The sequence below is a fragment of the Bos indicus x Bos taurus genome, chromosome 18 (assembly GCF_003369695.1).
Source record: "Bos indicus x Bos taurus breed Angus x Brahman F1 hybrid chromosome 18, Bos_hybrid_MaternalHap_v2.0, whole genome shotgun sequence".
Taxonomy (NCBI): Eukaryota; Metazoa; Chordata; class Mammalia; order Artiodactyla; family Bovidae; genus Bos; species Bos indicus x Bos taurus.
The window spans coordinates 16,034,517-16,057,836 of NC_040093.1; the positions used below are offsets into that span (position 1 = coordinate 16,034,517).

At 52.7% G+C, this 23,320-nt stretch overlaps 1 protein-coding gene across 7 annotated transcripts in view; it reads right to left on the reverse strand.

Annotated features, from left to right (window-relative positions):
• The window catches only part of SPTBN4 (spectrin beta, non-erythrocytic 4), an 80,553-nt gene that overhangs the window by 29,747 nt on the left and 27,486 nt on the right, over positions 1-23,320 (reverse strand). For 4 of the 7 annotated variants that reach the window (XM_027515789.1, XM_027515788.1, XM_027515790.1 and 1 more), the window contains 7 exons: positions 21,491-22,430; positions 19,831-19,968; positions 15,627-16,377; positions 13,547-13,749; positions 9,196-9,286; positions 5,317-5,463; positions 3,521-3,784 (listed from right to left, as the gene is read on the reverse strand). In XM_027515789.1, the coding sequence (XP_027371590.1) occupies positions 3,521-3,784; positions 5,317-5,463; positions 9,196-9,286; positions 13,547-13,749; positions 15,627-16,377; positions 19,831-19,968; positions 21,491-22,430 (2,534 nt within the window). Of the gene's footprint in view, positions 1-3,520; positions 3,785-5,316; positions 5,464-6,453; positions 6,947-7,436; positions 7,519-7,716; positions 7,836-9,195; positions 9,287-13,546; positions 13,750-15,626; positions 16,378-19,830; positions 19,969-21,490; positions 22,431-23,320 lie in introns of those variants that run through there. The other 3 variants (XM_027515792.1, XM_027515794.1, XM_027515795.1) reach the window with 3 other exon arrangements.

The following is a 23,320-nucleotide window of genomic DNA, read 5'->3' on the forward strand; positions in this document are numbered from 1 at the left end:
GCGGGGGGTAGATGTATTATTTTCCAGCTCCTCCCTGCAGCAGCAGCCATTTTGTGTGTGTTTTTTATTTTTTTTGTAGTCATTCATATATATATATTATATATATAAAATTTTATGATTGATCTTTATTTTTGGCTGTGCCAGGTTTTCGCTGCTATATGGGCTTTTCTATAGTTGTGGTGAGCAGGGGCTATTCTCTAGGTGGGTGCATGGGCTTCAGTAGTTGCAGCTCCTGGGCTCCAGAGCACAGGCTCAACTGTGGCACACAGGCTGAGCTGCTCCTCGGCACGTGGAATCTTCCCGGATCAGGGATCAAACCTATGCCACCTGGGAAGCCCCTGTAGCCATTCTTGACTAAGGGCCCCTGCTCTTGTCTGGAGACTCCATGCCCCCTCTCCCTCCCCCCTAGAAGTGAAGGCTCCCTGCTGCTGGCCCCAGTGGAGGGTGCCTTCTGTTTCCGGTTGGGACCCCGACAGTCACAGATCCCCATCTGTTGGGAACTCACCACACCCTGGTGCACAACTTTCACTTGGGGCCCTGGGACGCCTGTGTTAAGGCAGAGAAGGGATGACAGGCTCAGAGCAGGACTACACTTAGGCTGGGATTTGAACCCAGGCCTATCTGCCTCCCCTGCCCAAGCTTTCATCACTTGGCCCCTGGCTGCTTGTGCTTCTTGCTCTCTCTTCTGTCTGACCATCCAGGCCACCACTTGTCTCTGCTAGTACTCTGGGCGATCTCAGAGCAGACCTGGGGCCAGGCCATCGCCGCCTGCCCACTGTCTACCCAGCCAACACTGTGTGGACCTCAGATAGTGATGGATTTTTCAGAGACCAGTGAGGGGGTCACCTTCCCCCACTGTGGTCTGGGAGTATCAAGGGAGGAAGGCGCCTGGGAACTAAATGTGGCCCTGAATGGCCACTTTGTGGCTGTGTGACTTTGGGAGAGCCACAGACCCTTCCTGTGCTGTGGTCTCCTCACATGTCCAGTGAGGATGGCCACAGCCCCTCCTTGTAGGGCTGCTGGAGAGGAGGGATGGGTTATCTGTGGCGGGCACAGAGCGCAGATCAGTGGTTCTCAAAGTGTGGTCTGGGGACTCTTGGGGATTCCCAAGAACTTTTCAAGGCGTCTGCAAGGTTTCAACTATTTTTAAAAAATATTTGGCTGTGCCAGGTCTTAGTTGCGACACGTGGGATCTTCAGGCTTCATTACGGCACGCAGAATCTCTAATTGTGGCATGCAAACTCTTAGTTACAGCATGTGGGATCTAGTTCCCTGACCGGGGATGGAACCCATGCCCCCTACATTGGGAGCATGAAGTCTTAGCCACTGGACCACCAGGGAAGTCCCTAGGTTACAACTATTATTTTTTTAAAAATACTAAGGTGTTATTTGCCTCTCTCATTCTCTCCCAGGTGCACAGCAGGGTTCTGCAGGAACTGTCAGGCCTGTGCTATTGGAAGAGATGGAATGCAGAAGCAGTGAGAATCCAGTGCCTTTTTCATGGCATGCAAGATCTTAGTTCTCCACGCAGGGATCAAACCCATGCCCCCTGAAGTGGAAGCACAGAGCCACTGGACTGCCAGAGAAGTCCCTCCAGTGCTCTTTTAAGCCAGGCATGAAAGGAGGCTGTAACACTGAGAATGAAGCCACCCTTCTGCCTCCATTGTTTTGGAAATTATAGCTATTCTTCGAAAAAGAATGCTTTGGGGATAATATGTGATTGACTGATTCCTTACTGTTGTTTTAAAACAAACCGATCATTTAAATATGTCTCAGTTTTAGGGACTTAGCTCAGCTGGTAAAGAACCTGCCTGCAATGCAGGACACCCTGATTTGATTCCTGGGTCAGGAAGATCTCCTGGAGAAGGGAACAGTTACCCACTCCAGTATTCTGGCCTGAAGAGTTCCATGGACAGAGGAGCCTGGCGGGCTACAGTCCATGGGGTCGCAAAGAGCTGGACATGACTGAGCGACTTTCACTGTCACTGGTGGTCCAGTAACTAAGATTCTGTGCTCCCAATGCAGGGGGCCCAGGTTCGATCCCTGTTTGGGGAACTAGATCCCATATGTTACAACTAAGAGCCTGCATGCCACAAGTAAAGATGCTGCCTGCTGCAACTAACACCTGTACAGCCAAATAAATAAAAATATATTTTTAAAATGTCTCAGTTTTAATTTTTAATATAGTAAACATCAGGAGATATAATCCACACAAACCAGTTCTTTGGGATTCTCAGGGATTTGTAAGAGATCCTGGAGATTTGTAAGGGATCCTGGAGATGAGGCAGTTGAGAACCACTGGGGTAGAGAAAGCGGTAACGACCCTGGTATCTCATGCAGGTGTGTGTTTCTCTTTGCTCCTTTGCCCATTTCTCCAGAATGGGAGCCTCACGGGGGCTGCGATTTTCCGTCTGTTTTGCTTACTGCTATATTCTAGAAAAGTGCCTGGCGTGCTGACATAAGTGCTCAATACAGATTTGCTGCATAGATAACTGAATAAATACTCACCGGTGACATGGGTTTTTATTATCAGTCGACTTTTTTTTTTTTTTGCCAGACACCGTGTCAAGCACTCTAGATGCATAATTATGCAGGAGCAGTGAAGAGATGAGGGACCTGGATTTGAATCCAGGCTCGGCCACTTGCTACCCTGGGCCATACGTTCACCCCCCAGAGCCTCAGGCATAGTTCCTAAGATGTATGGGCAGGAGTTGTCACACCTTGGGAGGTGAGACGGACTCAGCACCCACATTCAAACCTTCAGTCAGCGCACCAGTCAGATACTGAGCATCCACTGGCTGCCGGGCCAGAAGCAGAGATAAAGCAGACGTGGTCTGTCTTCTAAGAGCCCCTGCTTTGTGACGGAGACGCTGTCTGGCTGTGTGTCCCTGGGCCAGGCATGCTACCTTCTGTGTCTCAGTTTCCTTGTTGGTCAAATGGCAGATAATAATAGTACTGCTCTTTCAGGATTGCTGGCGGGAGTCAGTAAGAGCTGAGCAAGGAGGCTTCCTCAGTAAGAGGACACTCCATGAACGCCGTTTCTTCTTCTTGTTATTTGTTTGCCACGTGGCACAGCATGAATGATCTTAGTTTCATGACCAGGGATCAAACCCATGCCCTCTGCATTGGGAGCACGTAGCTGTAACCACTGGACCGCCAGGCAAGTCCCATGAATACTGTTATTGTTCTGTGTAAAGCCATCCCTCTGGCCCTGGGCCTTGGTTTCTCTATCCAGGGAAACAGATGTCAGGGTTCTGAGAAACCCTCAGTGTGCTTGTTATCTACCTTCTTGGCTCTGAATCTTTCTTCTCCCTTTCCTCTCCTGCCCTAGGGGCGGCAGCTGCTTCCAGTAACTAACTAGCTGGACTGCCTCATATTCCCTTTCCGCTTCCAGCCCTTCTAACACATTTGAACTAAACCCCTATCTTAAATATCCTCTGAAATACCTCCAGTGGGGTCTGACTCTGGCTGGGGCCCTACTGTGTTTAGAAAGCCCCCATCTACATCAGCCAGGCCATACCTGCAGCTTCTTCAGCTGGCTGTTGACAGTGGCCAGGTCCCCACCAGGATCCACGTCTTGCAGCTGGCTTTCCATGTGAAGGAGTTTCTTGTCCAGCTCCGCGAAGCTCTGCACCAGTTGGTCAGCCTTACTGGCCTCAAAGAGCTGCCTCGCCTTGGCCTGAGTGGTGCTTTCCAGCTCCGCCCAGCACTGCCGGATCTCGCCCAGCTTCTTCCGCACTGAGGCCGCCAGCTCTGGTTTCTCCTGCATCAGTTGCTGGCCCTCCTGCCCCAGACGATGGGGGGTAGGAAATCAGAGTGAGGGAGGGACAGAGAAATACGAGGGCAGCAGATCATAGGGAGAGATATGGAGAGAGAGACGGAAGCAAGGAGTTGAGAGCACACAGAGAGATAAAGACATGGGGGGGTCGATGCAGAGAAAGCACCAAGCATGGGAGGAGAGACGAGGAGAAACGGACAGACAGTGGTGGGGGGAGAGAGGCAGAGAGACACACAGAGGCATGGGAAGGAGACAGGGAGAAAACAGTGATGGACACAGATATGTAGCAAGTTACAAACATGGCAAGAGGACCATAAGACAGAGAGAGGCAGAAGGAAGAAAGAGACAGAGGGGGAGAGAGGCAGAGAGAACAAACCTCTGTTACATTCAAAGTCAAGGAGCATGGCTTTGCCTCCTGCCACCATTTATGGGGCACCAGTGACCATTTAAGGGTTTAAGACCCACCTTGGTGTCTCCATTTGAGTTAGAATGGTGGGGGGATACAGGGCTGCAGGTCTAGGGGCAATTTTGGGGGTTGATGTTTACAGCATAAATCTACCTGGGTCCCCCCAAGACTGAAGTCCAGCTCCCACATATGTTGGCCTAGAGCCACATATATCATATTACATATTAAAAATAACAACACCATAGCAATGACAGCTCCTAGGTGCCTGGCCTTGTGTTAAGTACTTTAAATACACAAGAGCCCAGGGAAGTTATTATTTATTTCCTTAATTTTAAGGTAGAGCATAATATATATGGCTGAGCCCCTTCACTGTTCACCTGAAACAATCACAATATTGTTAATTGGCTAAACCCCAATACAAAATGCTTTTGGTGTTAAAAAATAAAATTAAAAAAATAAAGTAGAGCAAGGTCTATTGGATAGAACAGGGTACTATATTCAATATCCCATAATAAACCATAAGAAAAAATATATATACATCTATCTATCTATCTATACATATACATAACTGAATCACCTTGCTGTACACCAAAAACTAACACAATATTGTAAATCAACTATACTTCAGTAAAAAATTAAAAGTAAAAAATAATAAAAAATGAAAATACAGCAGAGCAAACTGAGGCTCAAAGAAGTTAACGCAATTCCCTTGAGGCCCCAGAACTAGTAACAGGCATAGACAGAATGAGAGCCCTGGGATGTCCCTGGAAGTCCAGTGCTCACTTTAACCCTAGCTTCCGGGGGCTGCCTCACCTTGACTGCCTAACTTCCTACTGCAAATGCTCCAAATGGTGTGGAAGGAAGCCTGGCGAAGCGATTCTAGGAAGGGGTGAAATATTTAACAGCCATTCAGAAGAGATGCTGGCCATTTTACAGACGGGTAAACTGAGGCTCAGAGAGGTTACATGAATTACTCAAGGCCACAGAGCTAGGAATAGGCATGGAAATGACCTGAAGCAGTTCAAAGGTATGAGAAATGCAGGCTGGCAGTGGAGTGTGAAGGAGGTGAGACGTGAGTTCCCTGGAGGCCCCTGACCCTGGGCAGAGGCAGAGGGGCTTTCTGAATCCTCACCCTCTCAATCTTCTCCAGCCACTCCTTATTCTGAGCCAGCTCGGCCATGAATGCCTGGTGCCGGAGCCATCTCTTATGCAGCTTGTGGCCGTCTTCCCGTGTGCCGTCCCGCGCCATCAGCATCTTCTCATGGATCCAGCCATCCAGCTGTGCAGGACAGGGGGAGGGGCTCAGCCAATTCTCCACAACCTAGCATAGCCCCCCATTCCCACCACGATGTCCCCAGTTTGGAGGGGGGGCTAGGCTTCTAGGACTGGGGAGGAAGAAAAAGGTGGGATGGAAGAACCTTTGCAAGTAAGGCCTTCATGGCGGGGGTTGGGGGGCGGTAGTGAGGGCAGCTTAAGCCCTCTTCTAGGGAGTAGAGGAATGGATGAAAGGCTCTCCAGAATGCCTCATCCCTTAGCCCCTGTCTTCAGGACAGCCCTTCTCAACTTCCCATAAGACCTAAGCTCCCAGGCAGGGTTCCTGGACCAGTCTTCCTACCCCTAGCCAAATCAAACCTCCAAAACAAGCCCTCCAATCTAATTTAGTTCATTCAGCCTTGCACCCCACCCCCAGAAATACTTAGATTCTTTGATTCCTCTCACCACCTCTAATAAGGACCAATTCAAGGTATCCAAATCATTCCCAAAGGTATCAAGTGAAGGCCCCATATCTAAACCTAAACCCCCGATATGGCTAGATGAACCCCTAAAAATCTCCCAACTAGTGCCAAGTCTGTGTGCATGCTCAGTCGTGTCTGACTCTTTATGGCCCCCATAGACTGCGGCCTGCCAGGCTCCTCTGCCCATGGGATTTCCCAGGCAAGAATACTGGAGTTGCCACTTCCTGCTCCAGGGGATCTTCCCAACCCAGAGATGGAACCTGTGTCTCTTGCATCTCCTGCATTGGCAGGCGGATTCTTTACCAGTAGCACCACCTGGGAAGCCCTAGTACCAAGTCTAGTTCCCTCCAAACCATCCCTCCCATCTGGGGTAGACCTGTGCCCTGCAACCCAGGTCCAGCCTAGCTAATGAGCCCACAGGATTCCCCAGATCCAGCCTTGAGGATTCAGGCCAAGACTACAGTTTCCCAAGATCATGATGAGTTCTAACTCCCAAGCAAAGCCAACCCCCCAAATGCAAGCATCAGGGCTACCTTCTGGCTCCCCAAATGAGTCTGCCCCAAAGGAGACACTCCAAATCTAGGATCAGACTCTCCAACATGGACCAGAGAGAACTTCTGTAGCCAACCCCCCTCCCAAACCAAAGCCAGTTCTAGTGCCCCCACTTCCCAACAAAATCAGTCATCCAAACACAAGCAACAGGAGTGGGCCCTTCTCTCTACTCTCAGCAGGACCAATCACAAGGCTGCTTTCTGAGCCACCCTTCCCTTCCAATAAGACTTGTCCCTCAAGCAGGAACCTCCCCACTCATGACCAAACCTGGCACCTGGACAGTTTGCTCCTCCTCTTTCTCCTCCCCCCTCAGTCACAAGATTCTCCTCCTCCCTCTTGGAAAAAAAAAACAACCCATGGACTCTAGCTTGCAGTCATAGCCAAGGACAAATTCCCAGTCGGCCAAACATCACTCTGTCCCCTGGGCATGTGCTCCCCAGGGGTCCAGGACAGTTTCAGACTCCTTCATACATACATAGACACACACACACACACACACACACACACACAAGCCAAGTCAAATGCTGAATCCTCCAACGCTATTCACAGATTCCCCACATAACAGGGAAGAGTTTGCCAATGGCAGTCACAGCTCACAGGGAAAGCAAAGACCCTGAAGGAGAGGTACTCCGTCATCAAAGTAAAGCCCCCCCCCAAAGTGACTGACCCCCCATCACTGAAGGCAAAGCCAGAGTCCCAAATAACTGGGGGAAAAGCCCCCAAAGTCGGAGCACTCCAAACCCAGAACAAGTCCAAGACCCTCATCGCCCAAGGCAGATCCCGGCAAAAGTGACTCGCCCCCATCATCTAAGGCTAATTCAGATTCCGAAAGAACCAGGGAAGAATCCCTTCAAAGGTTGAGAGTTCCCCCACCTCAGCGCAAATCTCAGATGCCCCACTACCCAGAGAAGAGGCCCCTAGAGAGGTTGGGATCCCCTTAATCCCCAGGGCAAACCCACACTACCCCAGGAGTAGCCTTAGAAGTCCCGTATCTCCGATACTATCCCGTGGGACCCGGCCCCTCAGTCCCACCCGCAGCAGCACCGCGGACAGCTCCCGGCATCTGGGCCCCTCCCTGGGGCTGGGGTCCCAGCGCCCAGCTGACCCACCCCCGCGCCGCCTACGCCCCTCCCTCCCTCCCGCGGCGGGCGGGCGAGCACGCGCCCAAGCCCCCTACCCGCCCCCCACCCCGCCCGCCTCAGCGGGGGCGCGCATCAGCCCCCTCCCCTGGGCGCCCCCGAGACCTGAAGTGGCGGAGGCGTTGATGGGGCGTCCCTGCGGCGGGCGGGCGGGTTCTCGCCCCTCCACTGCGACGGCGGCGGCAGCGGTGGTGACGGCTGAGTCTCCGGCGGACGCGCGCCCCCTCCCCCGCCCCCGCGCCGCGGCAACGCGCCCGCCCGCGCGCGCCCCCTGCCTGCCTCGGTGCCCGCCTCCCTACCGGGCCCCAGATGCGGGTGGAGAAATCATCACCCTCCCTAAAGCGTGGGGTGGGGGGCGGGGGTTCTGCGCCATCTCAGATGATTGGGCTTGGTCCAGAACAATCTAACGAGAGGGGGAAGGGGCTCCAGGGCCAAACAGCGGCGGAGATTGGCTGGGGGGTAGGCTGGAGCCTGGCTTACCCCAGCGATGTGAGGGGGGGTGAGCTTCTGAATCATCTCTGATGGGAAGGGGCTCAGATTCCTGGCTATCTCAGATATACAGGAGTGGAAAATGTGGGAGGGGGCCTGGACTCTTATTTAAGACTTCAGTCCAGAATACTCTCCCAGTGGGAAAAAGGCAGGGGACAGGGAGTACCCGAACCTATCTCTAGTGGGTTCGAGTCCCAGACCCATCTCTAACGAACTTGAGTTGGGAGGAGAGGATGGAAGCCCTTAACCATTTCATGGGTGGGGTGGGGGGCGGCGGGGGGAGTGGAACACGGGGGTTCACCATGGCGGGAATCAAATCATCTTTGACTGGGGGGACTGGGACCTGGTTCCTGAACCATCTTTGGTTGCAGAAAACTTGTACTGTGTCTTCGTGGAGGGGTTGCTAATTATCCCGGGTCAGGTAGATAGGTGAGACCAGGATCATCTCTGTTTGGGATTAGGAAAATGTTTACTGGGCCATCTCTCATGGGTCCATCTCTTATGGGGTCAGGATCCAGCGTAGTTTCTATAGAATGCAAGGCAACATTATCTCCTGAGTCGTCTCTAATGAAGAAAGGGATCTAGACCACCTCTGTTTTGGGGAGATCCTAATGGGTGTGCAGATCATCTCCAAAGGGGCAGAGCTTGATTCCTGGACGCTTTTAAAGGGGTGAAGCCTTGGTCCTGGACCACCTTTGATCGAAACTGCGCTCTGGATTTCTGGTCCACCCGCGCCTCCCCGCATACTCCTCTCCTTGTCTCTGGTCCCTCTCCCCGGCAAAGCACTTCTCACGAATCTCCTGCGGGTAAGGTGAGATCAGCGCGCGTCCCCGCGGGACCCTCGGGCGCGGACGCGCGCCGTTGCCAGGGGCGCCCAAGGCCCCTCCCCGCGCCCGCGTGGGCGGAGGGACTTGAGGAGCATGCGCACTGAGGCCAGGATGCGCACGCCTCCTGGCGGTGCCAGGTGAACATCGCTCCGCGACCCACTTAGACGGGGCGTCCCTGCCCCCACCACGCCTCTGCTCTGGAGCACTTTCCTCCCTAGCGAAGAAGTCCCAGTGCCCAGCACAGCTGGAATTCGGCTAGAGTTCCTACCTCGTGGCAGTCTCGGAGGAAGTGCTGCAGCCCAAGCTGGTCGTGTAGCTTCTGCATCCATTGATGGGCCCGTAGTTGATTTTCTTGGCTCCTGGGGATGAGGAGATAGGAGTTGGGGGAAGCCTGAGTTTGGGGGCGCTAGCAGCAGGGCTGTGAGGGCATCGAACTTGGCAGGGCTAAGAACCTGGGGCATATGTACGATCGAGCGAGAGAGCAACGTGGGGATGTGAGGAAAGGCAAAGAAACATCAGTGGGGGCAAAGCCAGAGACAGAGCTGGAGAGGACAGAGGGGAGGAAGAGAGGGACAGAGACAGGTAGACATCTGGAAAGAAAGAAATACAGACACTTAGAGAGGCACAACCCCATAGAGAGAGATAACAGAGATCTACAGACAGAGTAAGAGATACCAAGGGAGACAAAAACTTAGAGAACAAGAGACACCTAGAGAGAAAGATCAGGAGGGAGAGGCAGACTGACTCAGAGAGACAGAGAAGGATGCAAGGACCTAGAGAGACAAACAGAAACACACACAAGACCAGAGACAGACAGAAACAGAGACCTCGAGAAAGAGTGATTGACAGAGACTCAGGAGAGACGAAGAAAGAGGCCCAGAGATAGAGAAAATAGGAAAAGACAGAGAAAAAGAAATGAAGCAGGGGTAGTGCCAGAGAGACAGAGAGCAAGAGACCACCGTAGACAAGGAAGCAGAGGGAAAGAAAGTGGCTGAGGGAGTCTTGGGAGGGAGAGCCCAGAAAGGGACAGGTAGAGAAGTGGCAAGATGCCACCAGTAAGACACAGCCAGCCAGCCAGACGGCTGCAACAGAGCTGGAAAGAGGGATGAAAGCAGGGCATGGATAGAGCAGGGCTGGAGCCGTAGGGAGGCAAAGAGAGGCAGGCCCTTGGTCTAAGTGAACTGGCCAGGCTGCACCCAGGCCCCGCCAACCCGGAGCCAGCAGGCATCACAGCCCCAGGCAGCCTGGCCTCCTGCCTGCAGTGCAGGCAAAGCGCCCAAGAGGCCTGGCAGAGAGGGCTGAAAGGGTCCCACTTTGATGTGCCTTGAACAAACAACTCCCAGCTCAGAGTGTTGGCTGGCATTGGCTGTTTCCTCTGCCTGGAACACTCTTCCCCTCAAAGTGTGCTTAAATGTCACCTTCTTAGCAAGACCCCTCCTGACCGCTGCCCAACACTTTCTGGCTTTCTTTTCTTTAACGTTCTCCTTTGCACTTAACACTATCCAACACACTGTATATATCCCGTATTTATCCTGTCTTCCTCGTAGGATGTCATTCCACGAGGGCAGGAATTTTTATCTGTTTTGCTCACCCCTGTATTCCCCAATACCTAAAAAAGGGGCCTGGCACACAGTAGGTGCTCAATACATATTTGATGAGTGAAAGAAAGCAAGAGAGACATAGAGGGGACTTCTCTTGTGGCCCAGTGGTTAAGAATCTGCCTGCTAATGCAGGGGACACAGCTTTGATCCCTGGGCCAGGAAGATTCCATGCACCACGGAGCAACTAAGCCCATGCACTGAAACTACTGAGCCCTCTCTCTAGAGCTCATGCTCTGCAACAAGAGGAGCCCATGAGCAGCAATGAAGACCCGGCACAGCCAAAAATTAATTTTATAAGACAGAGAAAGAGAGACAGGCAGAGAGAAAGAGGGAGGGCAGAAACAGAAGTAAAATGTCTGAGAAAAAGAGAGAGGCAGCAGAAAAGACAGATGTAGATATAAGTAGAAAAAACAGGGAGAGAGAAGGAGACAAATACATAGATTACAGAGAGATGGAGGCAAAGTGATGGAGTATGTGAGAGGAAGTTACAAAGATAACCGAGCACACAGCTGAATGGAGGAACATGAAGAGCCAGAGACAAGCAGAATATGGACTCCGTCCCGCCCAGATTCAGCTCCGGAAACAGGAAATGCCTCTGAAATGGAACTGAACTCAGTCCCTCCAGGCCTTCACCAGCCAACTTGTCCCAGGGATGAGAGAAACCCTTTGTCTCCTGGAGGGTGAGAAAACAGCTGTGACCTCTGGCCAGTCTGTTCCCCTCTCTGAGCCTCATGTGCCAAATGCAGACAAAACGCAAGAACATCTTTTCACGCAGGGCAGGGCCAGGTTCCAGGCGAGGTGAGGCCCATGGGGAGAGAGAAGTGACTTGCCCTGAATCTCACAGGTTGACAGGCAGAGCTGGGACTGGGACCTGGCCCTGTCTGACCCCAGGGCTCCCTCAGACCCCTGCACCTCTTCCATCCTGGACCTGCCCATTCTGCCCATGCTTCCCCCAGCCCGGCTCTGACCATTCTTGGCCATTCTTGCCAGATGGCATGAGAGCTCTGTAAAGGATGGAATCGTGTTCTGACCCGATTACCAGGGGATGCCCGGCACTGCCCCACAAGGAGCCGGGAACACAGCATGGACTCAGTCCCTGTTTAATTGGCTGAAGAATAAATGAATAAACAACAGAACAAAAGAAACAAGTAATGACTTCAAAGGAAGAAAGGCGCGACTCAAAAGAACAGCCCTCCAGGCTCCTCCTCCTGATTCTGCAGAGCCTGGCGGAGAGTAGATACTCAAGAAATGTGAAGGACTTCCCTGGTGGTCCAGCAGTTAAAGAGTCTGCCCTGCAATGCAGGGGATTTGAGTTAGATCCGTGGTTAGGGAACTAAGATTCCCACATGCCTTGGAGCAACTAAGCCTGTGTGCCACGACTAGAGAGTCCGTGCCATGCAGTGAAGATCCTGTGTGTGGCAACTAAGACTTGATATAGCCAAATAAACAAATAAAGCCAATACAATTAAAAAAAAAAAAAAAAGAAACATGGAGTGAAAGAAAGAAGGTGCCAGGCCTGGAGTTGGGGACACTAGACCATGAATTTGTTTCCTCAGGATGAGAATCCCCATACAAGTTTCCTTTAGGAAACTCCACCATCCATTTCCCAAATAAATTTAGGGAAAAAGGATGCCAGAGCCAGACAGATGAGGGGCTGGGGTCTCAGGACTCTGCACAGTGGTGGAGGGACGGGGTATGATTTCCATCAGGAGACAAAAGACAGAGGAGTATTAGGCTCTCCTCTGGCCTCACTCATGCCAGAGAGGAGAAAGCTGGGGTCACGAGGACGAGTAGAAACAGCAATGACAGACAGAAAGAAGCAGGCCTGAAGGAAATCCTGTAAAGGACTCTGCTTGGTGTCGTGTTGTTCAGTCGCTAAGTGGTGTCCGATTCTTTGCGACCGCATGGTGACTCTTTTCGACCCCACAACCTGCAGCACACCAGGCTTCCCTGTCACTGCCTGGGGGCTGGAATATTTCTTGGGAAGGGAAGGGTTGCTGTTTTGCCCAGGGCCTAGAATAGTGCAGCCATGAAATTAAAAGACGCTTACTCCTTGGAAGAAAAGTTATGACCAACCTAGATAGCATATTCAAAAGCAGAGACATTACTTTGCCAACAAAGGTCCATCTAGTCAAGGCTATGGTTTTTCCATTGGTCATGTATGGATGTGAGAGTTGGACTGTGAAGAAGGCTGAGCGCCGAAGAATTGATGCTCTTGAACTGTGGTGTTGGAGAAGACTCTTGAGAGTCCCTTGGACTGCAAGGAGATCCAACCAGTCCATCCTGAAGGAGATCAGCCCTGGGATTTCTTTGGAAGGAATGATGCTAAAGCTGAAACTCCAGTACTTTGGCCACGTCATGCGAAGAGTTGACTCATTGGAAAAGACTCTGATGCTGGGAGGGATTGGGGGCAAGAGGAGAAGGGGACGACAGAGGATGAGATGGCTGGATGGCATCACTGACTCTATGGACGTGAGTCTGAGTGAACTCTGGGAGTTGGTGATGGACAGGGAGGCCTGGCGTGCTGCGATTCATGGGGTCGAAAAGAGTCAGACAGAACTGAGTGACTGAACTGAACTGAACTAGAATAGTGCTTGACACACAGTAGATGTTAACATTGTAACAACCAGTCCTGCTATTCCAGGCTGAGGGCAGGCTTGGCAGAGAAACTTTTCACAGTACAGACTTCTGCAGCTTTGGGGTTATCAATCACAAGTTACCTTTTCACCAACATCAACTTAAATCAAATCTAAAGCAATATGGAATTAAGTAGAAATCAGAGAGAGACAGAGAGAGAATTTCCTGGAGGCCCAGTGGTTAGGACTCAGCTCTTTCATTGCAGGGAGCACAGGTTCGATCCCTGGTCAGGGATCCAAGATCCCACAAGCCTCATGGCTCGGCCAAAAAAACAGAGACAGAGAAGCAGAAGTGTGATGGAAGGAAAGGGAACTCTGGCCTCATCACCCCTCCTCTGTGCTGAATCCCAGCCCCTGGGCCCCTGGGGTCTGAGGGACCTACTTCTCCAGCAGCCGCGTCACAGCCTCCTGGGCCTGCTCCCCGTAGGCGTTGCCCTGTCTCAGCAGGCCCTCGGCAGCCTGCACGGCCAGCTGCATCTTCTGCTGGTTCAGCTCCATCGTGGTGAGGAAATCGCGGTGCCGCTTCAGCGCCTCCTCCACCGACTCCACGGTGCCCGGCAGCTCCTGACCTGACAGTGCCATCTCCTGGGGATGAAGGACAGGGAGGCTCTGGTCGGCCCTGCTCCATTCAGGACCAGACTGCCCAGCCTCCACTTTGCTCTCCCCTGCTCACTAGGTTCTAGCATTGAGCGTGCCAGGCGTGGCCCCACGTCAGGTCCTTGCCCCATGCTGTTCCCTCCAGATATCCCCATGCTGGCTCTTTCACTTTCCTCAGGTCTCTGACCTTCTGTCAAAAGTATCATCCTCTCCACACTCCCCCCGCCCCCGCAGCTATCCCTTTACTCTGCTTTATTATTTTTCACAGCGTATTTGTTGTTGTTCTTTAATCCCTAAATTGTGTCCGACTCTTTGCAACCCCATGAACTGTAGCCCGCCAGGCTCCTCTGTCCATGGGATTTTCCAGGCAAGAATTCTGGAGTGGGTTGCCATTCCCTTCTCCAGGGGATCTTCCCGACCCAGGGAGTGAACCCAAGTCTCCTGCTTGAAAGGTGGATTCTTTCCCACTGAGCCACCTAGGAAATCCTTTCATAGCATATATATGACATGATATTATATACGCAGTTACTTTTTTATCATCTCCTCCATCTCCTACACACACACACACACACACACACACACATGAATGCCAGCCACATGAGGATGGGATTTTGTGTTCTGTTTCTTCTGTGCTCAGCTCCAGAAAAGCACCTGATATAGCGTAGGCACTCCGTAAGTATTTGATTAATTGATGAAGACTTACCAGGTGCCATGTGACTTCAAGGAAGTTCCTTCCCTCTCTGGGGTTAGCTTTCTAACTGGTAACATGGGTGGGTCAGAATGAGTGTCTCAAGGCCACCTCAGCTTGCAGTGTTTAGTAACCTCATGATTCCAGGGGCCTGCTGTCTGCTCCTCCAGCTCACCCTCCGTCTAAGCCAGCTCTCTCTTGACACCAGCACAGGCTGTCATGCTTTCCAACAGGTGCTCCTGCTCAGTCCTGTCTGACTCTGTGTGACCCCACTGACTATAGCCCGCCAGGCTCCTCTGTCCATGGGATTTCCCAGACAAGAGTACTGGAGTGGGTTGCCATTTCCTCCTCCAGGGGATCTTCCCAACCCAGGGATTGAACCCTCGTCTCTTGCATCTCCTGCATTGGCAGGCAGATTCTTTACCAGTAACACCATCTGGGAAGCCCATGTTTTCTAAAATGATTCCTAAAAGCTGGTACCTACTCTTGGACAATCTGAAAACTAGGTATTTTTATCGTGTCCAAATCCTCAAACTTGGTTCCCGTCGCAGAAAGATCCTTGAATTGGATCAGCTGTTCCCAGATAACCATGGCACTTGATTCCTCAAGCCATAATAAACGCAGTGACGCTGTGCAGACAATCTGCCATTCCCAAGAAGAAGATAGTCTGCTAATTTAGGCCCCCACAGCCACATAATCCACAATCATTTACTGACCACAAGAATCCCTCAACCTGAACCTTCCTGCCATAACCTTCATCCTCTGTTATCCACCCCAAGAGCTTCTTTAAACCCCATTAACCATCACCAATCAAACTCATACTCTTATTTCCTTCCAGATAACCCACAAACCCAGGAAGTCACTCCAAAGAACGTCCAAGTGCATTACTCACTCAGAACAGTCCACAAACTCTTAGTCACTTCTACCAGACTAAGACACCCTACTCCCCATCGTAATACTCAAATTCTGTTATACACACACCCACACTTGTTCACACCGGATTATTCACAAACCCAGCTATTCATACCAGATACCCGCGCCCCTCCCCCACCCCCGCAGCATGAGGTACGCCAGGAACCCAGTGGTCCCCGCAAACACACTCCTCCATAGAGTTTTCTGTTCCCGAAATCCCCTGCGGCCTCAGACACCCACATGTGCCAACCCCCGAAGCGGGCACCTGGTTGCGTAGCACCGCTCGCGCCTGGCGTAGGTCGCGCAGAAAGAGCTGGTAGACGTGCGCCTGGACCAGGGCCTCCCTGCGCGCCTCCCACAAGCCGAGCAGCTTGTGCCAACCAAGTTCGAGGTGTGGCAGCCACTCGTCGAGTGCCAGGCCCGGGCCCAGCTCCGCGCCGTCGCCCGCCAGCAGCGCCTCGCTGGCCGCCACGATGCGCGCGTAGTCCTCCTCTCGCTGGTCCACTTCCTCCTTGAGCGCCGCGTGGCGCGCCAGCAGCGCGTCTGCCTCTTCCAGGCTGCGGGGCAGGGGCCCCTCGCCGCCGCCCGCCGTCTCTTGGGCGCGTACCAGCCAGTCCAGGAAGGCGTCTAGGTCGTGCAGAAAGCGCTGCAGGCGTCCGGCGGCCGCCACCGCCTCGCCACAGGCCTGAGCCGCGCTGGCCAGAGCGCCCCACTCGGCGCCCAGTTCCTCCGCACCCTGATGCAGCCGCGCAGCCTGAGCCGGGAAGCGCACAGCCAGCAGGGCCGCCTCCTCCAGGAGGGCCGCCTGGCGCGGCTCTAGCGCTTGCAGAGCCGCCTCCAGGCCGCTAAGGCGCCACTGCAGGGCGCCGCCCGCCCGGGGCGCGCTCTCCACAGCCCTCCGCTTCTCGCGCACCTGGGTGCGCACCTCCGCCACCTCCAGCACGTGGTTCTCCACTAGCAGCACCGCGCTCACCTCTTCTTTTCGCTGTTCCACCAGCTCCACGATGCGGTTCCACCTGCCCAGGAGAAGCAGGGCAGTGTAAGGAAGATGGAGACCCGCCCCCACCCTTGGGTGTGGAGGGCCCATGACCCTGGGTGGAACCCAGCCACTGTGTGACCTTGGAATGTCATCCTTATCTCCCGGGGCCCCAGTTCCTGCCTGTGTAAAATGGACTCTGCCGGGCACATTTGCTTAGAACAGCGGTTCTCAAAATGTAACCTGAGCGAGGGCAAAGCTATCTTCATCAAAATGCTAAGACGCTATTTGCCTTTTCACTTTCATTCTGTGCCGAGTGTACTGTGGAGATTTCCAAAAGCTACAGGAAAAAGACTGATTGCAGAAGCAGACCTGAGTACTCAGCTGCCTTCTCTTAAACCAGACATTAAAAAGATGTGCAAAAATGCAAAACAGGAACTTTCCTGCTGGTCCAATGGATAAAACGCCCAGCCCCCAATGCAGGGGGCCGGGTTCTTTCCCTGGTGGGGGAACTAAGATCCCACATAGGCAACTGGAGAAGCTCTCACCTCAACAAAGACTCAGCACAGCCAAAGTAAATAACAATTTTTTAAAAATGCAAAACAACACCATTCTTCTTGCTACATTTTTTTGTTTTGAAAAATAGTCACTTTTTCCTTTAAAGTTATGTTACCATAGTAAGTTTATTATTGTTATTTTAACGACTTACTATTTTACATTACTCAGTATTAATTTCTAATATAGTAAATACTGACAGATATAACCCATTAATCAAGCTCTTTGGGGGTCTTTAAATTGCTTTTAAGCATGCAAAGGGTTCTGGAACCAAAGAATGTGAAATCTGTTGGCTTATGACGTCAGATAATATGTTGGATGCAATAAATAGTAGTTGAGCATGTACTATAAGCCAGGTGCTGAGTCAAACCTATTTTATCCTAAAATAAATTTATGGGACTTCCCTCATGGTCCAGTAGTTAAGACTCCACACTGCCAATGCAGTGAGCACAGGTTTGATCCCTGGTCAGGGAACTAAGACCTATAGGTGCCGTCAAAAGATTTTTTTTTTTTTTTTTTAATTTGTTCTGTGCCCTCAAGCAAGTGATGATACTGCCAAACAGTGTCAAGCTCAGAGTCAGGTCTGAGTTGTGTACCCTTTGGTTGGCAACATTCTCTGTGCCTCATTTCCCCACCAGTAAAATGCACACAATCATAGCACAGTACTGACCTCACAGGGGTGCAGTGAGAGTCAAATGAGTTATTGATATGATTCGTGAAGCACTTCAAACAGTACCTGCTAGCTAGGAGTGGGGATACACTCCGGGACCACATCAAGCCCCTTTATGCCTCAGGGCCTTGGCCTTGGCTGTGCTCCTGGCCTGGAATGCTTACCCTCCCTCCCCTCCCCCATTTATACTCTTCCTGTGGCTAGATCCTTTTCATCCTCTTTGAGGGCCCAGTTCAAAATGTCATGACACGATCTAAACTCACCCCCAAGCCCCAGTTATGCCCTACCAGGTCACTCTATTTCCTGCATTGTCTTGTTGTTCAGTCACTAAGTTGTGTCCGACTCTTTGTGACCCCATGGACTGCAACAGGCTAGGCTTCCCTGTCCTTCCCTATCTCCTAGAGTTTGCTCAAACTCATGTCCATTGAGTTGGTGATGCCATCCAACCATCTCATCCTCTGTCATCTCCTTCTCCTTCTGCCCTCAATCTTTATCAGCATCAGGGTCTTTTCCAGTGAGTCAGCTCTTTGCATCAGGTGGCCAAAGCATTGGAGCTTCAGCTTCAGTATCAGTCCTTCCAATGAGTATTCAGGGTTGACTTCCTTTAGGTTTGACTGGTTTGGTTTCCTTGCATGAATCTTTACAATTCTCCAAATATCTTGTTCTTTTATTGTTTATTTCTTAACTCTCTCTCTGTCCCCTCTTGAATGGACACAGCACAAGGGCAGAGATTAGGACTCTGAAATCAGAAGGGCTCAAGTTCAAATTCTGCTCTGGCCAGATTCACCACGTGAACTTGGGCAAATCATTGTCGTCTCTGTTTTCTCATTTGAAAAAAGGCAGATAATTATGTCCACTTCACTAGGTGTTTAATGAGTTCTTGTGGCTAAAGCACTGGCGCATCATCTCACTAAATGCCATAAATCACTGCTGCTGCTAAGTCGCTTCAGTCGTGTCTGACTCTGTGCGACCCCATAGACGGCAGCCCACCAGGCTCCCCTGTCCCTGGGATTCTCCAGGCAAGAATACTGGAGTGGGTTGCCATTTCCTTCTTCAATGCATGAAAGTGAAAAGTGAAAGTGAAGTCGTTCAGTCGTGTCCGACTCTTAGCAACTTCATGGACTGCAGCCTACCAGGCTCCTCCACCCATGGGATTTTCCAGGCAAGAGTACTGGAGTGGGGCGCCATTGCCTTCTCCTCCATAAATCACTAGCTGTCATTATCTTTTTAGGCCCTGGTGCCCTGGGATTGTTGAGGATACAGAGGCTTGGAAATCACTGGATATTGGGATCTCAGCACAGCAATTAAGGGCACAGTCTGCAGTCAGACAAATTCAACTTCGAATTCAGGCTTGATCCCCACCTAATTTCCCATGGGACCTTAGGCCACCTTTACCTCTCTGAGCTCCTGTTTCCTCCTTTCTTATATGGGTATTTACACCCCCACAGAGTTGCTGGGAAGACTGCAATATGTGGTCAAGGGCCTCAGCTCTGGATTCAGGCAGAACTGGGTTTGACTCCTGCTTACTAGGTTGAGTAAATCTGGATAAGGAATTCACCTCTCTGGATCTATGTGTTCATCTATGAATCCTACCTTGCAAGAGCTACTTGTAGTGTTCTAGGGGGAAAGATTTAACTGGTTACTATTCTTAAAGAGTTCTGAATGCTGGAAACTTTACTATGGCAATTGGGATATTGGGAGATTAAAAAAAAAGTGCTTGGAAAAATTCCTGGTAGCTAGTGGATTCTCAATAAATCATTTCTGAACAAGTAAATAAGAGCCCATTGAAATGTATTCTATCCTCAGTTTACCACATCATCGCTAACACTGGGCATTATCATTTTTTTTTTCAAGATTTTGCTAATTTACTAGGCGGCCCGCAGCCCTTATTCACTAGAAGGACTCATGCTGAAGCCGAAGTTCCAACACTTTAGCCACCTGATTCAAAGAGCTGACTCATTGGAAAAGACTCTGATACTGGGAAAGATGGAGGGCAGGAGAGGAAAGGGGCAACAGAGGATGAGCTGGTTGGATAGCATCACCAACTCAATGGACATGAGTTTGAGCAAACTCTGGGAGATAGTGAAGGATGGGGAAGCCTAGGGTGCTGGGATCCAGGGGGTCGACTGAACAACAACAACAACCTTATCATCTCAGGAATTTGAAAGGGCACATTCTTGACCTCTATAGTTGAGTGACTGGGGAAAAGAATGATAAGAAGAACTGGCCTGGGACTCAGAAGGACTTTCAGCCCCAGGCTCCACTTACCTGCTGTTGAGGTGGTCCTGGCAGGAACGCACCTCATCTGAGCTGGGGTGACCTCCTTCCACCAGTTCCTGAACCGTGTGGTTCACATCCAGGACACGGCCCATCAGACTGTTCATCTCCTGGTCCAGACTCTCAAATCTGCGGAAGAAGGATGGACATGGTCAGTGAGGCCTGGACCCTGGGGACCTGTTCACTGGCTTCTGTGAAACTGCCTTCTCCTGGTTCTCCTCTGAACTCTCAGCCTCATCTCCTCAGGCTCCTCTGCTGGCTCCTCTTCTTCTACCTGCCACTTAAGTGTTAGGTCCCTCAGGGCTCTGCCCTGGGCCCTCTCAGCTTTCGCTCACATCCTGTCTGGTCCATCTCACCCATCCCCCCCGCCCTTGCCCCCAGCCCATCAGTCCCACATCTGTCTCCAACCTCAACATTATCCCTTTTGAGCCTGTCCCCCATCTTAAAGCCTGTTGTGCTCTTTGTCCGGGCTCTTTGCTGTGACTCACACTCGCTTCAACATCTCCCCTAGTTTGTTCTTCCTCTGGGTCTCCATCCCAGGGACAGCTCCCCTCCCTTCCTTCCCACACCGCCCCCCCCCACCCCCACCCCCGCCGCAACCCTGGCCATTCCCTAGGCCAGAGCCCTGGGCTCTGTTTTGGACAAATACTCCCCCAAAGCCTGTCTGCCCCCATGGCCTGTCCTCTTGGGTTCCTGCCCTGGTCCAGTCCTGTCTTCTCCTACCTGAGCCCCTACCCTAGCTGCCTCTCTAGGCTCCCAGCCACCGTTCTTACCCCCTCCAGCCCACCCTCTACGTGGCAGCCAGGGAGAACCGTTTTAAGCTGGCTATGGTCTTCCCTTGTTTAAAACAATGTCCAAGGCTGTGGCTTGGGTAACTGTGGGCACAGTAACAGTGGGGACCAGGCCTGTGTTTCCAGCAATGCCCAGCCCAAGGCCTGGAACAGAGCAGGGGCTCAATAAGTATCCACTGAATGAGTGGATGGATGAATATGCTCAGAGAGAGGGGTGCAGAAGGTCCATCCCCTGACTTAATGACCCATCTCTAAGTCTGCCAACAGGTAAATCAGTATCTAATTTGTCCCAGGGTGGTAACTGCTATGAAGAAATGTAAAGTGAGGTGAGGGAAGAGAAAGTGACAAGGGTCAGAGTGGTTTTATTCGCTAGGGAGGTAACATCTATGCAAGGGGTAACATCCTTCCCATCTAGGGATGGGAGTCCCAGGGGAGGGAACATGCTGGGCCATCTCTGGAGGTTAATATAGCCAAGTGACTGTAAGTCTCACAGGAATAGCAGCAAACGCCCCTGGAATGCTCCCTGGACCCAGGCATTTGCTAACTATTTTGCACATTTACTGTTCTCCAGGAGCCCATGAGGTTGCGACCAGTAAATATCATTCCCATTTTGCTGGGAAGATCCCCTGGAGAAGGGAATTGCAACCCCATCCCAGAATTTCTGCCTGGGAAACCGCATGGACAGAGGAGCCGGGTGGGCTGTACAGTCCAATGGGGTCGCGAAGAGTCGGAACCGACTGAGCTACTAAGCTCACACACACTGGTTCCAAGTGTGTGAACATGGAAAAATTGTTGAATCAAGGAAATCGAGACTGCGTGCTGGACGAAGGGGACCAGGAGTCCCACCGGTGCGCGCTCACCGGTGCTGCACCACCTCGACGTCGTCCAATGAATTGGGCACGCGCATGGCCAGCAGCCACTGCTCCTTCTCCCCAATCCACAGCTCGCACGCGTGCACCTCGCCGAACATGCGGTAGACAGCGAGGGCATCGCGCAGCCACTGGCGCCGCAGCGCAGCCACCTCGGTCACCTCTGCGAACAGCTGCTCGGCCTCCACCACGCGCACCTGCAGTGCCACCACCAGGGGCCCGGCTCCGCTGGCTCCCCCCAGTGTCGCCAGCTGACGCCGCAGGCCGCCCACGGGCCCGCGATGCGCCTCCACCTCCCCTGTGAGCGCGCGGTGCTGGCGGGCCAGGCGGCGGCTGGACGCTTCGTCGTGGCCGAAGTCGCCCGCGGCTGCCAGGCGGTAGGCGTCGCGAAGCCAGTCCAGGAGCCCGTCGAGGTCCGCTCCGAACTGGTGCAGCGCCCGCGCCTCCTGCAGCCGCCGCTCGCGCCTTGCCGCCGCCTCCTCCAGCCGCTGCCAGCGCCGCCGCGCGCTCGCCGCGCGCTCCGCCAAGCCCGCCAGGTGCACCGTCTCGGCGCCCGGGCCCACGGCGCCACCCGCCGCGGCCAGCTCCTCGCCCCGCCGCAGTGCCTGCTGCAGCAGCGCCCGCCGCCCGCCCAGCTCGCCCTGCAGGATCTTGTGCTGCGCCAGGAGGCGCGCGGTGCTGGACAGGTCGTGTGCGCCGCCCGCCGCGCCCGTTGCGCCCGCCGCGCCGCCGCCGCCCGCCGCCTCCAGGAGGCGCTCCTTGTCGCGGGCCCAGCTCTCGGCTTCCTCCAGCTCCTGCAGCAGCGCCCACAGGCTCCGCGAGGCCTCCAGCTCCGCGCGCCGCCTGGCCGCCTGCTCCTGCAGCTCCGCCAGACAGCCGTGCACGTGGTTCACGCGGTTGCAGATGACCTGCGGATCGCAGGGCTGGTAACCTGGGCCACGGAAAGGGGGAGATCCCAGGTTGGGCACGGACCAGGAGCCGCCCAAGAGAGCGTGGTACAGGCTATCGGCCGAGTCCTTGGCCCGACTTTACCAGATGTCAGGTTATGCGTCCCCTCCTCCTGGCAGCCTTCCCCAACACCTCAAATCTGGAGCAAGCACCTTACCAGGCTCTCCCAGGCTTCTTTGTTTCCCCCATCCCAGCGCGGGCCACTCTGCCTGTGACTCCCTCATCCCACCTCTGACCCTTCTGGGCTGTTGCAAACATTCTGTCTCTCCCACTGGGGTGGGAGCCCCGTAAGGACAAGACCTGGGGCTGTCTCCATCAGACCATGTTCCCACCACTGCTCAGCACATGGTGGAGCCCAGAGCAGTCACTTAGTGAAAACGGTGACTTACTGACTGAATGAGGAATGGAAAGGGAGACTCAGAGAATCCTAGAATCTTTATATGTTAGTGTGAGTGCAGTGTTTTTCCTTCAGCAATTGACAAAATGAAACCTCTTTATTCTTAACCTATGTTTTGACTCTCCTCTCTCATCCTCTGTCATCTTATCTCTTAACCCAGTGATGACCTAAACTCCTTTTTATCTTCAAATATTTCACCTTCCTCCTGGGACCTCTTAAAGAACCTGCCTGCAATGGAGGAGCGGCAGGAGACGTGGTTTCAATCCCTGGGTTGGGAAGATCTGCTGGAGGAGGGCATGGCAACCCACTCCAGCATTCTTGCCTAGACAGCCCCATGGACAGAGGAGCCTGGAAGGCTACAGTCCATGGGGTCGTAAAGAGTCGGACACGACTGAAGTGACTTAGCACGCATGCACACACCTGGACCTCTGGTTTGAGAACTGTGAGATTAACTTAATGGGTGGCAGTCAGCATTT